At 38.7% G+C, this 14,187-nt stretch overlaps 1 protein-coding gene across 1 annotated transcript in view; it reads left to right on the top strand.

Annotated features, from left to right (window-relative positions):
• The first annotated feature begins 6,294 nt into the window (after nt 1-6,294).
• LOC115219094 (ADP-ribose glycohydrolase ARH3) overlaps nt 6,295-14,187 on the top strand; it is a 21,318-nt gene continuing 13,425 nt past the window's right edge. Inside the window, exons 1-2 of the mRNA XM_029789167.2 lie at nt 6,295-6,494; nt 13,663-13,780. Coding sequence (XP_029645027.1) covers nt 6,356-6,494; nt 13,663-13,780 — 257 coding nt within the window. The 5' untranslated portion in view covers nt 6,295-6,355. The remainder of the gene's footprint in view (nt 6,495-13,662; nt 13,781-14,187) is intronic.

Below are 14,187 nucleotides of genomic sequence, written 5' to 3' on the forward strand. Positions count from 1 at the left end.
TTAAAGATTTGTGCAACAACTAAACATTCGGTTGTGCAAATTGTTTGCACAGGAACCCTGCCCTGTGTGGCGGTTTTTGCCGTTTTTGTGGATCTGTTTCAGCTTTTTTAGCGATTTCTGTTTTGGCGACTTCAAGCCATGAAGTCGTTGTTTAAAAAAGAACGCTGGTCTCCTTCACAACGCATTACGACGTTGTTGATTTCCTTACACTCCCTTCCCCACAGCTTCACGAGGAGGGAGGAAGAAGAGGGGAGGGAGAAGAAGCAACACAGGTGCAGGCGTGAGGTGGACGCCAACTCCGCCGCCATCGACACACGAAAAATATGCATTAAAATGGAATAAAAAATAATGTTAAATTATTTTTAAAATCGTACACTCATCGTAGACGCGCGCTAATACCCAGACGGGCTCGATATGAATCACGACTATAAGATACCCGAATTTGGTTAAACTGCACCGCAAAATTGGGGAGTAGTTAGGAATCTAAATCGAAGGGGACAGACACTCACACAACTACAGTTTTATATATATAGATATATTTTCTATGTTATATTCTTTTTTTATGTTTTTGTTTTTGGTTTTTCACTGTTTGATTTGCCTATTAGTGGTTTTATCTCTAATTTAATTTATACAGATATATATCTCATTGTATACATTTGTATATATAATGCGTGCACACACACACATATATATATATACACATATAATATGTGTGCATTACGTAGTCGGTCGATTCACCTGAAAATATGCACACCTATGTTAAAGGTGCTGACAAGTTTGCATCACAACTATTTTGTCCTCAAATGAAAGGCGTCACCTCTAGGACAAAATTCCTCATCTTATAAAATGTGGCCCCAGTACCCCGAATGAAATCGAGTTATATAACCCAAATGTGTGAAAAGGGGTCTAAATGGGGCTGGAAGGGGATTAAAATTTCAAAGAGCGGGTGTTTGGAATTCTCTGTTGCATCAAGCTAAAAAATTTGCGCCAGCCTTTTAATCGTCATGTGTTGCCGCGTCCTGATAAAGAAGTTTTGAATGCTTGCCATGGTGAGTCTACTGTCGTGAGAAAGAATCACTTCAAAAATTGGTGTTTACGAATTTTCTTTTACATCAAGTTCAAAATTTTACGCCAGCCGTTAAACTGTCACTACGTTGCTGTCCGTCGTTAACAAATGCCAGCCATGGTGACTCTACTATCCTCAGATTCTATCCCTTCAAACTTTGGTTTCCAATATTTTATTATTTTTATTCAGCTCGCAAGTTCGTCTGTCCCTTTTGAATGTTAGCGTTTTGCTGTCTGCCTTGAAGCAGACCTTTCCATTGCCACTGCCTCATATTTCTGATTGATCTTTCTAAATATTTTATTTCTCAACTTACTCAAGATCTTCTGTGTGTATAAAATGGGAGAGAGATAGATAAAGATAGAGAGTAAGAGAAAGCGAGGGAGAGTCAGAGAGAAAAGAAAAGTAAGAGAGTGGAAGTGAGAGAAAGGAGAGAGAAAAAAAATACGGAGAGAAACAAATACGGGTTGGGCAGTGTGTGACCGGGTCTCAGAAGCCAGGAGGCTGCACAGGCTCCAGTCTGATCTGGCAGTGTTTCTACAGGTGGATGACCTTCCTAACGCCAACCACACTGTGAGTGTAGTGAGTGCTTTTTGGTGCTAGGGGGGCTCGCAGTGGCAACAATCGGTTGGTGCTTTTTACGTGCCACCAGCACAGAAGCAAGTCAAGGCGTGGTGCTGCAATCGGCCACGTTCGGATGGTGCTTTTTACGTGCTGAAAGGAAACACAGAAAGTAACACCCCACACTCTTACCCGCGCGTAGAGCGGGTCACCTTCAGCTAGTATATATATATATATAATATATATATATATACTGTTGTGTCTGGAGAGAGTCATTTTCTTTTGTGCCTTATAATGTAACACATCACCAGTAAAATTTTCACTTATTTCTTATTTTTATTTTCCTAATATTTTCGTTGCGTCTTGTAACCTTTTCAATAGTCTTGACTTGCAATTGTAGGAAAATAAAAATAAGAAATAAGTGGAAATTTTACCGGTGAGTGTATTACATTATAAGGCACAAAAAGAGAATGACTCTCCCCAGACACAACAGAACATGCTTCAACACACAAACTCACATAAAGAATCTTGCAAACCAAATCCAAAAATGAAATATATATATATATATATGAAGGGATTCCACACAGTTTCTTTCTACCAAATTCCCTCAGTCAGCATTGGTTGGCATGGGGATATAGAAGAAGATACTTGCCCAGTGTACTACACAATGGAACTGAACCCAGGCCAACATGGTTGGAAAACAAACCTCTCCACTTAACAGCCCTACCTGTCCACTTATTAACCAGCTTTTCAAATCTGTTGTGTTAGACATGCTTGATTGATCTGAGGAAATATTTGTGTGAGCTTTTCAAAATCTTTTCCTGTGTTATTTTTCAGTCAGACCCAAATGATTGCTGCATTCCTTTACATTACACGGCTTTGCTGCTTTACTCATCCAACATCAACGCTGACTGCACATATCAGAGATTCCAGTGTATCAAATAACCTGTCCTTAATTTAGGGTCTCTGTTTAAATAAACAACATTGTAATTTGTTATCGAGGTGAAAGAATTGTAGAAATAGTCACACAATGAAATAAGGGGCCAGACATTAGATTTTTATATACTTTTTTACTTGTTTCAGTCATTTGACTGTGGCCATGCTGGAGCACCGCCTTTAGTCGAGCAAATCGACCCCAGGACTTATTCTTTGTAAGCTTAGCACTTATTCTATCGGTCTTTTGCTGAACCGCTAACTTACGGGGACGTAAACACACCAGCATCGGTTGTCAAGCAATGTTGGGGGGGACAAACACAGACACACAAACATACACACACACATATATACATATATACGACGGGCTTCTTTCAGTTTCCGTCTACCAAATCCACTCACAAGGCTTTGGTCGGCCCGAAGCTATAGTAGAAGACACCTGCCCAAGGTGCCACGCAGTGGGACTGAACCCAGAACCATGTGGTTGGTAAGCAAGCTACGACGGGCTTCTTTCAGTTTCCATCTACCAAATTCACTCACAAGGCTTTGATCAACCTGAGGCTATAGTAGAAGACACTTGCCCAAGATGCCACGCAGTGGGACTGAACCCGGAACCATGTGGTTGGTAAGCAAGCTACTTACCACACAGCCACTCCTACGCCTATATATATATTTCTCTTTTTTCTAAGTTTCAAAACACTTTTCAACCTTCTGCAAGAAGAAAGGCGAGTGGAGTGTGAATAAGATAAACACTGGACACATGCAGGTGCAAGCATGGCCGTATGGTTAAGCGACTCACTTTGTAAGGTTTCAGGTTCAGTCCCAGTGTGCAGCACCTTGAACAAGTACCTTTTGAGCGAATTTGGTAGAAAGAAACTGTGTGGAAGCCTATCTTAATTGTGTGTCTGTGTCTGTGTCTGTGTCTGTGTGTCTGTGTGTGTGTCTGTGTGTCTGTGTCTATGTGTGTGTGCGTGTGTGTCTGTGTGCGTGTCTGTGTGTGTGTCTATGTGTGTGTGTCTGTGTGTGTGTGTCTGTGTTATTATAAATGAAAAAATGTATAAACAAACGACATAATGTATACTAAATGTAAAAACAAATAGGAGACAACTAGAGGTCCATAATTCTTCATCTGTTATCAACCAATTGGTACCCTTCAGTTTCACACTTTTAAGGATAAGACTGAGTGCTTCCCAATTGGCGGTGCCCACAGCAAAGATGTTTTCTTGCAGAGAATTAGGAACAAGAGCAAACAAAACAAGTAAAACTAGAGAGAGTGTGATTTAGGATGGTGGATTTAGGATGTAAGTATATATATACATATTTATATATATTGTATATATATATATATATAACAAATTAATAAATAAATAAAACATATGCATATATACATACATATATGTACGTACCTACCTCTACATGCATATATGGGTACAGGACACCAAAAAAACGTCGAACACAATGAGAAACGAAAACATAATATATATATATATATACACATATATATATATACACATATATATATATATATATATATATATATACTCTCAGAGTGGTTGGCGTTAGGAAGGGCATCCAGCTGTAGAATCATTTTCATTTTGTGCCTTTTAACGTAACACACTCACCAGTAAAATTTCCACTTATTTCTTATTTTTATTTTCCTAAATTTTCGTTGCGTTTTGCAACCTTTTCAATAGTCTTGACTATTGAAAAGTTGCAATGAAATTTTAGGAAAATAAAAATAGAAATAAGTGGAAATTTTACTGGTGAGTGTGTTACATTAAAAGGCACAAAATGAAAATGACTTCTACAGCTGGATGCCCTTCCTAACGCCAACCACTCTGAGAGTATATATATATATATATATATATATATATATATATATATATATATATATATATATATATATATATGTGTATATATATATATGTGTGTATATATATATATTATGTTTCGTTTCTCATTGTGTTCGACGTTTTTTTGTGTCCGTACCCATATATGAATATATATATTCAAAACACTATTTCAGAAAATTATCTCCATTCTCTTTGAGCATATATAAAAGACAAATTTAGCTGGGGCAAAATGAGTAAGAAGAGATAAAGTAAATTTGTTTCTTTGCTTCTCCAGAATTATATTTAATAAAAAAAAAAAACTCATATATATCATTATCCATCCTTAGACATAAGAAAGATTAGTAATGCTACAAAAATTTTAGATATCTAAGGCAGATGAAAGAGGATCAAAAAAAAAGTCACATCATCATCATCATCGTCGTCATCATTTAACATCCACTTTCCATGCTAGCATGGGTTGGACGATTTGACTGAGGTCTGGCAAACCAGATGGCTGCGTCAGGCTCCAATCCGATCTGGCAGAGTTTCTACAGCTTGATGCCCTTCCTAACGCCAACCACTCCGAGAGTGTAGTGGGTGTTTTTACATGCCACCGGCACGAGGGCCAGTCAGGCAGTACTGGCAACAGCCACGCTCAAAATTAACAAAATTCCATTAAGTCTAAAAACTCGACATAAAATATTCTTCACAACCTGTTAGAGCGTCTCTCTTCTTGATATATTCATGCAACATGCAGCTAAAGAAAAGGAATTGTTAACATTAATCATTACTCATTTTGCCCTACTTTAGACATACTTTTTTTTTTTTTGGAAAATTGAAAATTAACAAATTAGACATTTAGTGTAGAAAAAAAAAGTGATTTGGAATACGACAAAAACAAGAATATTTATTGATTGTTAAACATCAACAATTAGCCAGATATTTTATTAGCAACCACAATTATAACTGGGTGAAGGTTAAGAAAAAAATTTCTTGAAAAAAAAAATAGGTGTAGGAGTGGCTGTATGGTAAGTAGCTTGCTTACCAGCCACATGGTTCTGGGTTCAGTCCTACTACGTGGCACCTTGGGTAGATGTCTTCTACTATTGCCTCAGGCCGACCACAGCCTTGTGAGTGGATTTTGTAGAAGGAAACTGAAAGAAGTCCGTCGTATATATGTATATTTAAATGTATGTATATGTGTGTGTATATGTTTGTGCGTCTGTGTTTGTCCCCGCCAACATCACTTGACAACCGATGGTGGTGTGTTTATGTCCCCGTAACTTAGCGGTTCGGCAAAAGACACCGATTGAATGAGTACTGGGCTTACAAAGAATAAGTCCTGAGGTCGATTTGCTCGACTAAAAGGCGGTGCTCCAGCATGGCCGCAGTCAAATGACTGAAACAAGTAAAAGAGTAAAAAATAAACAAAAAAAAAAGAGTATAGGCGCAGGAGTGGCTGTGTGGTAGGTAGCTTGTCTACCAACCACATGGTTCCGGGTTCAGTGTCTTCTACTATAGCCTCGGGCCGACCAAAGCCTTGTGAGTGGATTTGGTAGACGGAAACTGAAAGAAGCCCGTCGTATATATGAATATATATGTATGTGTGTGTGTGTGTGTCTGTGTTTGTCCCCTAGCATTGCTTGACAACCGATGCTGGTGTGTTTATGTCCCCGTTACTTAGCGGTTCGGCAAAAGGACCGATAGAATAAGCACTGGGCTTACAAAAGAATAAGTCCCGGGGTCGAGTTGCTCGATTAAAGGCGGTGCTCCAGCATGGCCGCAGTCACATGACTGAAACAAGTAAAAGAGTAAAAAATAAAATTTAAAAAAACAAAAGAGTGTATGTATGTATTGAGAAAAGCAAAACTCGTCAGGCGAGTGCTGGTAATAAGGGGGGATAACTGCAAACCGCTTCTCGACTCCGGTCATTATTTACAACGACGGCGACATCAGAGCAAGACGGATGGCGAAACTGGCCTCTAGATTTCGAGGATCCCTCATCGGGGCCCTTATAGGCGATTGTTTTGGGGCACAATTTGAATTTTTACCAATGGCGATTACAGCCAGTAAAGTTGTTGATTTTGTCACAGTCCTCGAAAAAAGTAAGTTATCCGCTTCAATTATTGTTTAACGTTGATTGACTGATTTTTACTACATTATTTGAGAAATTTTGAAATTATCTCTCTTCGATGGTCTTTTTGCAATTAGGATATATACCAGACTTTGTTGTTTGAGCGATCGCCAGTTCTGAATGGGGCGATCTTTCGTCTCTATTTTTTTTTACATATGAGCTTGCGGGAACTTTTGAAGTTATGAGAGCGAAAGAGACTAAGAGAAAGCGATTGTATGACGAGGGAAGTTCTTTTGAAGTTACCGTGCGTATGAAGCATTGATGTACATGTGTGTGTGTGTGTGTGTGTGTTTGATGGGGTGTGGGAGACAGACAGTATGTTGTGTAAGTGAAGTGCTTCTGTTAGTGTGTGCGAAGAGACAGAGAGAGTAATGTGTGAAAGAAAGAGATAACTGAAATTTTTTACTCGGTGTATGTGTATATGTATGTAAATTACTTCAAAAGTTCCCGCAAGCCCATATGTAAATAAAAAAAATATTTTACGGAAATCGACGGAAAGGTCTACTAGAGACGAAAGATCGCCCTGAATGGTAGTTTAATCGTTGAAGTTACTTATTTGAGGAGTTCGCAGAAGTTCTCGCACCAGCGAGTGTAGCCTTCTGATTCAATGGTCGAATATAAATGTTCTTCCGTTTTCACTTTCTTATCTTTCAAATGAACACACTCCTCCATAACATTTGCAATCGCCTAAAAGGTTATGGGCTAATCGATAAGATTACTGAACAAATGAGCAAAGTTGAAAATGTTTTAGAGGCTGATAGTGTTAACAAACAAAGCGCCCCTTAAATGACCCTTGCCTTGAGTGAATACTTTAGATATTATAGGCTCAGACGGGTTCGGGTGGGGGAAATGAACTGCGAGCTGGATTCGCCCAAATCAAACTCTGCTACCTTAGAAGTTAGAAACGAAGAACATACATTGGACGGCAATCTGACAGTGTAGTTAAAGATATACATGGAAACTTGATGGGACGTCGTTGATCACTAGGTGTAGTCGATCTGTGTTGACTTGGGACCAGACAACATGATCAGCGATTCTGTAGTCGTAGTGGAAGATGTGTGTATGTGTGTGTGTGTTATAATAAGAACAATTTCACTTTAAACTGAAGCATTACTCGATACTTTTGGCAGAGTACAAAATTATTCTTTCACAAGAACAGTATTAACAGGGACTTCGAAAAGTTTCGGCCAGCCAAGCCACGATCTATCTATCTATCTATCTATATATATATATATATATATATATATATATATATTATATATATATATATATATTATATATATATATATATACATGCATGTATATATACATATATATATGTAGGTATAAAATGAGATAGGGGTTGTAAATTCAACCCTCCTTGGATAACATATATCCAATATACTGCTAGAGAAGTACCCAACAAAGCTAATATCGCAATTCTTAACATTTATGTATATGTAGGTATATACATATATGTATGTATATATACGTATATTTATATATTATTTATATTATATATATATATATATATATGTGTGTGTGGAGGCGCAATGGCCCAGTGGTTAGGGCAGCGGACTCGCGGTCAGAGGATCGCGGTTTCGATTCCCAGACCGAGCGTTGTGAGTGTTTATTGAGCGAAAACACTTGAAGCTTCACGATGCTCCGGCAGGGGGGGGGGCGATCCCTGCTGTTCTCTTTCGCCACAACTTTCTCTCACTCTTTCTTCTGCTCGCTTAGCCAGCGGGGTGGCGTCATTTGAAGGCTAAAACAATGCGAAGCGCATTGTGACCAGCGATGTGTAGCCTGGTCGATCACGGTGATATATATATATATATATTTCGTTTTGGAATTGGATTTGCAAGATTCATTATAAGGCACAAAAAGAAAATGACTCTCCCCAGACACAACAGAATATATATATATGTGTGTGTTGTGTGTGTTACAAGTATTGGGGGTGATGTACAGATTTAGTACATATGGCAGAAAAAAAGGTGTCCAGAATGCTGGATGGTTGTAAAAATATATATTTATTTACATATCACATATTATTTCTTCATATTAGTGCTTTCAACTATTCCTGTAGTTTCATCAGAAATGTCAGTTTGTAGAGTTTTGCCTGTATTTATATTATTGGTAAATGAAATAGGGAGAGAGAGAGAGTGTGTGTGTGTGTGTGTAATGGGGAATAGAGGGAGGGAGAAGGTGAAAGAGAGAGAATATGGGTGGATGTGTTTGGAAACTGTTCTTTCTCTTTTTTTTCTTTTTTTGGGTCTTTTTGTATTTTTTTAGATGACCTTTGTAAGAAATGGAAAGAGAGAAGGAAAAAGAGGGTTTGCTTTTCAATAGTAGAAGTGTTACTATGTACACCCACACATATATCCTTACATATAAACATATATATATATATATATATATATATATACAAGATAAGAAAATGGAGAAATACATCTAAATCAAATATCAATTACCAGATAATACTCAATCACATACTTATCTCAATTTGTAACTATATATATATATTTACACATACACTCACATATATATACATATATGGAGGAACCTATTGTTTGTGTATATTTTCATAAACATTCATACATACATATACTGTGTGTTCTTGAAAATGAGAAAGAAAGAAAGGGAAAAAATAAAATATAAAAAGATAAAGAAAATATTGTGTCCATTTTTTACTTGGCACTCCCTTGGGTTTCTAAAAGAACTGGTGGTTGACCATTCAATGTTTGATATATGTATATATACATAAACACATATCAATATTTGTATATACATACACATGGAGGCGCAATGGCCTAGTGGTTAGGGCATCAGACTCGCGGTCGCAGGATCGCGGTTTCGATTCCCAGACCGGGCGTTGTGAGTGTTTATTGAGCGAAAACACCTAAAAGCTCCACGAGGCTCCGGCAGGGGGTGGTGATCCCTGCTGTACTCTTTCACCACTCTTTCTCCCACTCTTTCTTCTGTTGGCCTGCTCACTTAGCCAGTGGGGTGGCGTCATTTGAAGGCTAAAACAATGCGAATGCATTGCGACCAGCGATGTGTAACAACATCTGATGGTCTGGTCGGTCCCGTGATCCGTGACATACACATACACACACACATATATATATACACCCACACACATACATATACAAATATACATGTACACACACATATATACATACATGCACATACACATGCATACACATACATATACTTGCATACATACATATATACACAACCACATATATCTACATATATATATATAAAATATATATAAATATACAAACTTATCTGTACATATATATGCACAGATAAGTTTTTAATTCAAAACTTATGAAAACAAGACATTTGTATTCAGAGTCGAACCGGTTTCAACTAGGTTGGTAATGAAAAGGTTAAGTCTACTTGTACTAAAGTAAATAAATGCAACTCGCTTTAATAGATGACAGAATTGTTAGATGGGTCGGGGGAAAATACCTGGAGGTATTTTGTACCTTTTCTTTACTTTCTGAGTTCAAATCCCGCCAAAGTTAACCTTGTCTTTCGGGGCATTCTCTTGACATCCTATTGGGGGTCAATGGCATCGACTAATACCCTTCCTTTCAAAATTGCTGGTCTTGTGTCTGAATCAAACCATTAAAATTTATTCGTTAAATTCCCTACGCTATGACTAAGAGTGCAAATATTAAACTTCTATTATTCGTTCAGTTGTTGTGGTAGTCATAGCAATAGTAATTGTAAGGGTAGTCATGGCAACAGTAGTGGTCGTTTTAGTCCTAGAACACCTGGGATGCAGAAAGCCGATTGATGATTATATCTCTTTTTTTTTCTCTCTTTACTCTTTTACTTGTTTCAGTCATTTGACTGCGGCCATGCTGGAGCACCGCCTTTAGTCGAACAAATCGACCCCAGGACTTATTCTTTGGAAGCCTAGTACTTATTGTATTGGTGTCTTTTGCCAAACCGCTAAGTGACGGGGACATAAACACACCACCATCGGTTGTCAAGTGATGTTGGCGGGGACAAACACAGGCACACAAACATATACACACACATACATATATATATATATATACAATGGGCTTCTTTCAGTTTCCGTCTACCAAATCCACTCACAAGGCTTTGGTCGACCCAAGGTTATAGTAGAAGACATTTGCCCAAGGTGCCACGTAGGGGGAATGAACTCAGAACCATGTGGTTGGTAAGCAAGCTACTTACCACACAGCCACTCCTGCGCCTATGTTTTCTTTAAGTCAGAAATAGTGCATCTAGGACTACTTTATCCATTTTTGAACTTCTTAATAAATAGAAAAAAATCTGAACTGCATTTGCAAATAGCTATCAGTACCTCATGAGAAGGGAATAGGCGAAGAATACTAAAAAAAAAGTTGGGTTTTTTTTTTAACCCTCGCAATTCTTTGCCCTTTACCTTCTCCTTAGGGTCTAGCTATTTCAAATCTCTATCACTTTGTTGACTTCTGAATGAAATTTCTTCTGCATCTTCGCTTTTCTTGGACGCGAGTTAAATTCTTTCAGAGGTAACAAATATATTTATACAAATAAAGCAATTTAATTGTCCATTTGCTATGAAGATATACAGTGTAGGCGCAGGAGTGGCTGTGTGGTAAGTAGCTTGCTAACCAACCACATGGTTCCGGGTTCAGTCCCACTGCGTGTCATCTTGGGCAAGTGTCTTCTACTATAGCCTCGGACCGACCAATGCCTTGTGAGTGGATTTGGTAGACGGAAACTGAAAGAAGCCTGTCGTATATATGTATATATATATAAGTGTGTGTGTCTGTGTTTGTCCCCCTAGCATTGCTTGACAACCGATGCTGGTGTGTTTATGTCCCCGTTACTTAGCGGTTCGGCAAAAGAGACTGATAGAATAAGTACTGGGCTTACAAAGAATAAGTACTGGGCTTACAAAGAATAAGTCCCGGGGTCGATTTGCTCGACTAAAGGCGGTGCTCCAGCATGGCTGCAGTCAAATGACTGAAACAAGTAAAAGAGTATAAGGTTTTTCACTTCCCTGACTTTAATATTTCTGGTTGAATTATCAAATATGTAGGTTACTGTACTTGATGGCATAGAAAAAAAAATCACAGGCATAATTAGATCAACCAATTTCAGCAGCGCATATTCAGGAAATAAGGTTTTTAGTGCATTGAAGTTTATGGGGGGGCCCGACTTTTTATATAGGATCTGAAGTGATTTTTTTGAGGCAGTGCATTTTCAAACATCCTTACAAGGAATATTTGTGGATTAGTTCAGTGAATGAACAAAAAATTTATTCAAAGTATGAACAGGAACATAGGCGCAGGAGTGGCTGTGTGGTAAGTAGCTTGTTTACCAACCACATGGTTCCGGGTTCAGTTCCACTGCGAGGCACCTTGGGCAAGTGTCTTCTACTATAGCCTCGGGCCGACCAAAGCCTTGTGAGTGAATTTGGTAGACAGAAACTGAAAGAAGCCCGTTGTATATATGTATATGTATGTATATGTGTGTGTGCGTGTATGTTTGTGTTTGTCCCCCTAGCATTGCTTGACATCCGATGCTGGTGTGTTTATGTCCCTGTAACTTAGCGGTTCGGCAAAAGAGACCGATAGAATAAGCACTGGGCTTACAAAGAATAAGTCCCGGGGTCGAGTTGCTCGATTAAAGGCGGTGCTCCAGCATGGCCGCAGTCAAATGACTGAAACAAGTAAAAGAGTAAAGAGTAAAGAGTAAAAGAGGAGTGGAGAAAGAAAAGAAGAAAAAAAAGGAAAAATAAACTTCAGTGCAACATCAAGTACTTCAGTTGGTCTCCGTTACAAGGTTCAATGGATCCTACTGAAGCAAGCCAGCATGCTCGCAGCCTGAACACGGATGATGTAAAAGCTAAAGCGTTGGGAAAGCCAAAGGCGGCAAGCTGGCAGAAACGTTAGCACGCCGGGCGAAATACTTAACGGCATTTCGTCTGCTGTTACGTTCTGAGTTCAAATTCCGCTGAGGTCGACTTTGCCTTTCATCCTTTCGGGGTCGATAAATTAAGTACCAGTTACGTACTGAGGTCTATGTAATCGACTTAATCCGTTTGTCTGTCCTTGTTTGTTCCCTCTGTGTTTAGCCCCTTGTGGGTAATAAAGAAATAGGTATTTCGTCTGCCGTTACATTCTGAGTTCAAATTCCGCCGAGGTCGACTTTGCCTTTCATCCTTTCGGGGTCGATAAATTAAGTACCAGTTACATACTGGGGTCTATGTAATCGACTTAATCCGTTTGTCTGTCCTTGTTTGTTCCCTCTGTGTTTAGCCCCTTGTGGGTAATAAAGAAATAGGTATTTCGTCTGCCGTTACATTCTGAGTTCAAATTCCGCTGAGGTCGACTTTGCCTTTCATCCTTTCGGGGTCGATAAATTAAGTACCAGTTACGTACTGGGGTCGATGTAATCGACTTAATACCTACGTCTGTCCTTGTTTATCCCCTCTATGTTTAGCCCCTTGTGGGTAATAAAGAAACAGATAAGAATTTAGCCGTTAGTGTCCCAGTCTCGAAAAATTAAACTACGTTAAACTTACAAATTACAATTTTCTCAAGAAGGCCAAGAGAAAAAAATGTTTTATTTTGACACATTCTGCCAGTATACGAAGTTTAAAAGTTTAAAAGTTAACTAGAAATTGTGTTGAAAGCTGCCGTTCAAAAGGAAAAGGATCCGAAAGATTATCTTTGACTGTTGTTTCTCTCATTGAACTACGGTCATGCTGGGGCACTGCCTTCTAGGATGGAGTTGAACAGATCGAACCCACCTCTTATTTTATCAGTCGCTTTTGCCGGTTGTCAAGTGATGGTGGGGACACACATACTCTCTCTCTCTCTCTCTCTCTCTCTCTCTCTCTCTCTCTCTCTCTCTCTCTCTCTCTCTCTCTCTATCTATCTATCTATCTCTCTCTCTATCTCTCTCTCTCTCTCTCTCTCTCTCTCTTGAGGTCACCAAATTGCTAACAAGACTAAGTTGCCCTTCAACTTGGTGGAGCTTCATAGTAGGTGATGAGAGGTTGAAGCATGAAAGAAGGGGCCCGCTGCAGGTTAATTTCTCAGAGCCACCATCAGCATGAATGATGGATAAGTATTGTTGTAACCAGCGAAAGTAACAGTCTTTTGTTTTGTTGTTGATTTCAGAGAAACCAGAAAAAAGGAAAGAGTCTTTGTACTTTACAGACGACACTGAAATGAGAGAAGGTGTTGAGGAATCACTGCTGGAGAAGAAAGGTTTTGATAAAAAAGACATGGCTACAAGGTAAGCAGTGTGTGTTCAGCTTTACGTCCATTTTACTATGTTGGCATGAGTTGGAAGAGTACTTATTTTTGAGGTAGTCTTTTTTAAAAACAGATACTCTTCCGGTTTCCAACCTTTTCTTGCTTTTCACAAATTAGGCAGTATTTTATTCCACTACCTTGAGTGCACAAAGCTATAGGATCTAATGTTCACCAGGCACATAAACAAAACAATGCCATTTTTCCATTCAGACAATTCTAAATGAAAATGATAATTTTTACACACACACACCATCATCATAATCATCCTCATTTAATGTCTAGGTTCCATGCTAGCATGGGTTGGACAGTTTGACAGGATCCAGTGGACCTAAGGACAGCATTGTGTTCCAGTATCTATATCTATAAATATATATATATATATACACA

Source organism: Octopus sinensis, linkage group LG14 (genome assembly GCF_006345805.1).
Source record: "Octopus sinensis linkage group LG14, ASM634580v1, whole genome shotgun sequence".
NCBI classification, from domain to species: Eukaryota; Metazoa; Mollusca; class Cephalopoda; order Octopoda; family Octopodidae; genus Octopus; species Octopus sinensis.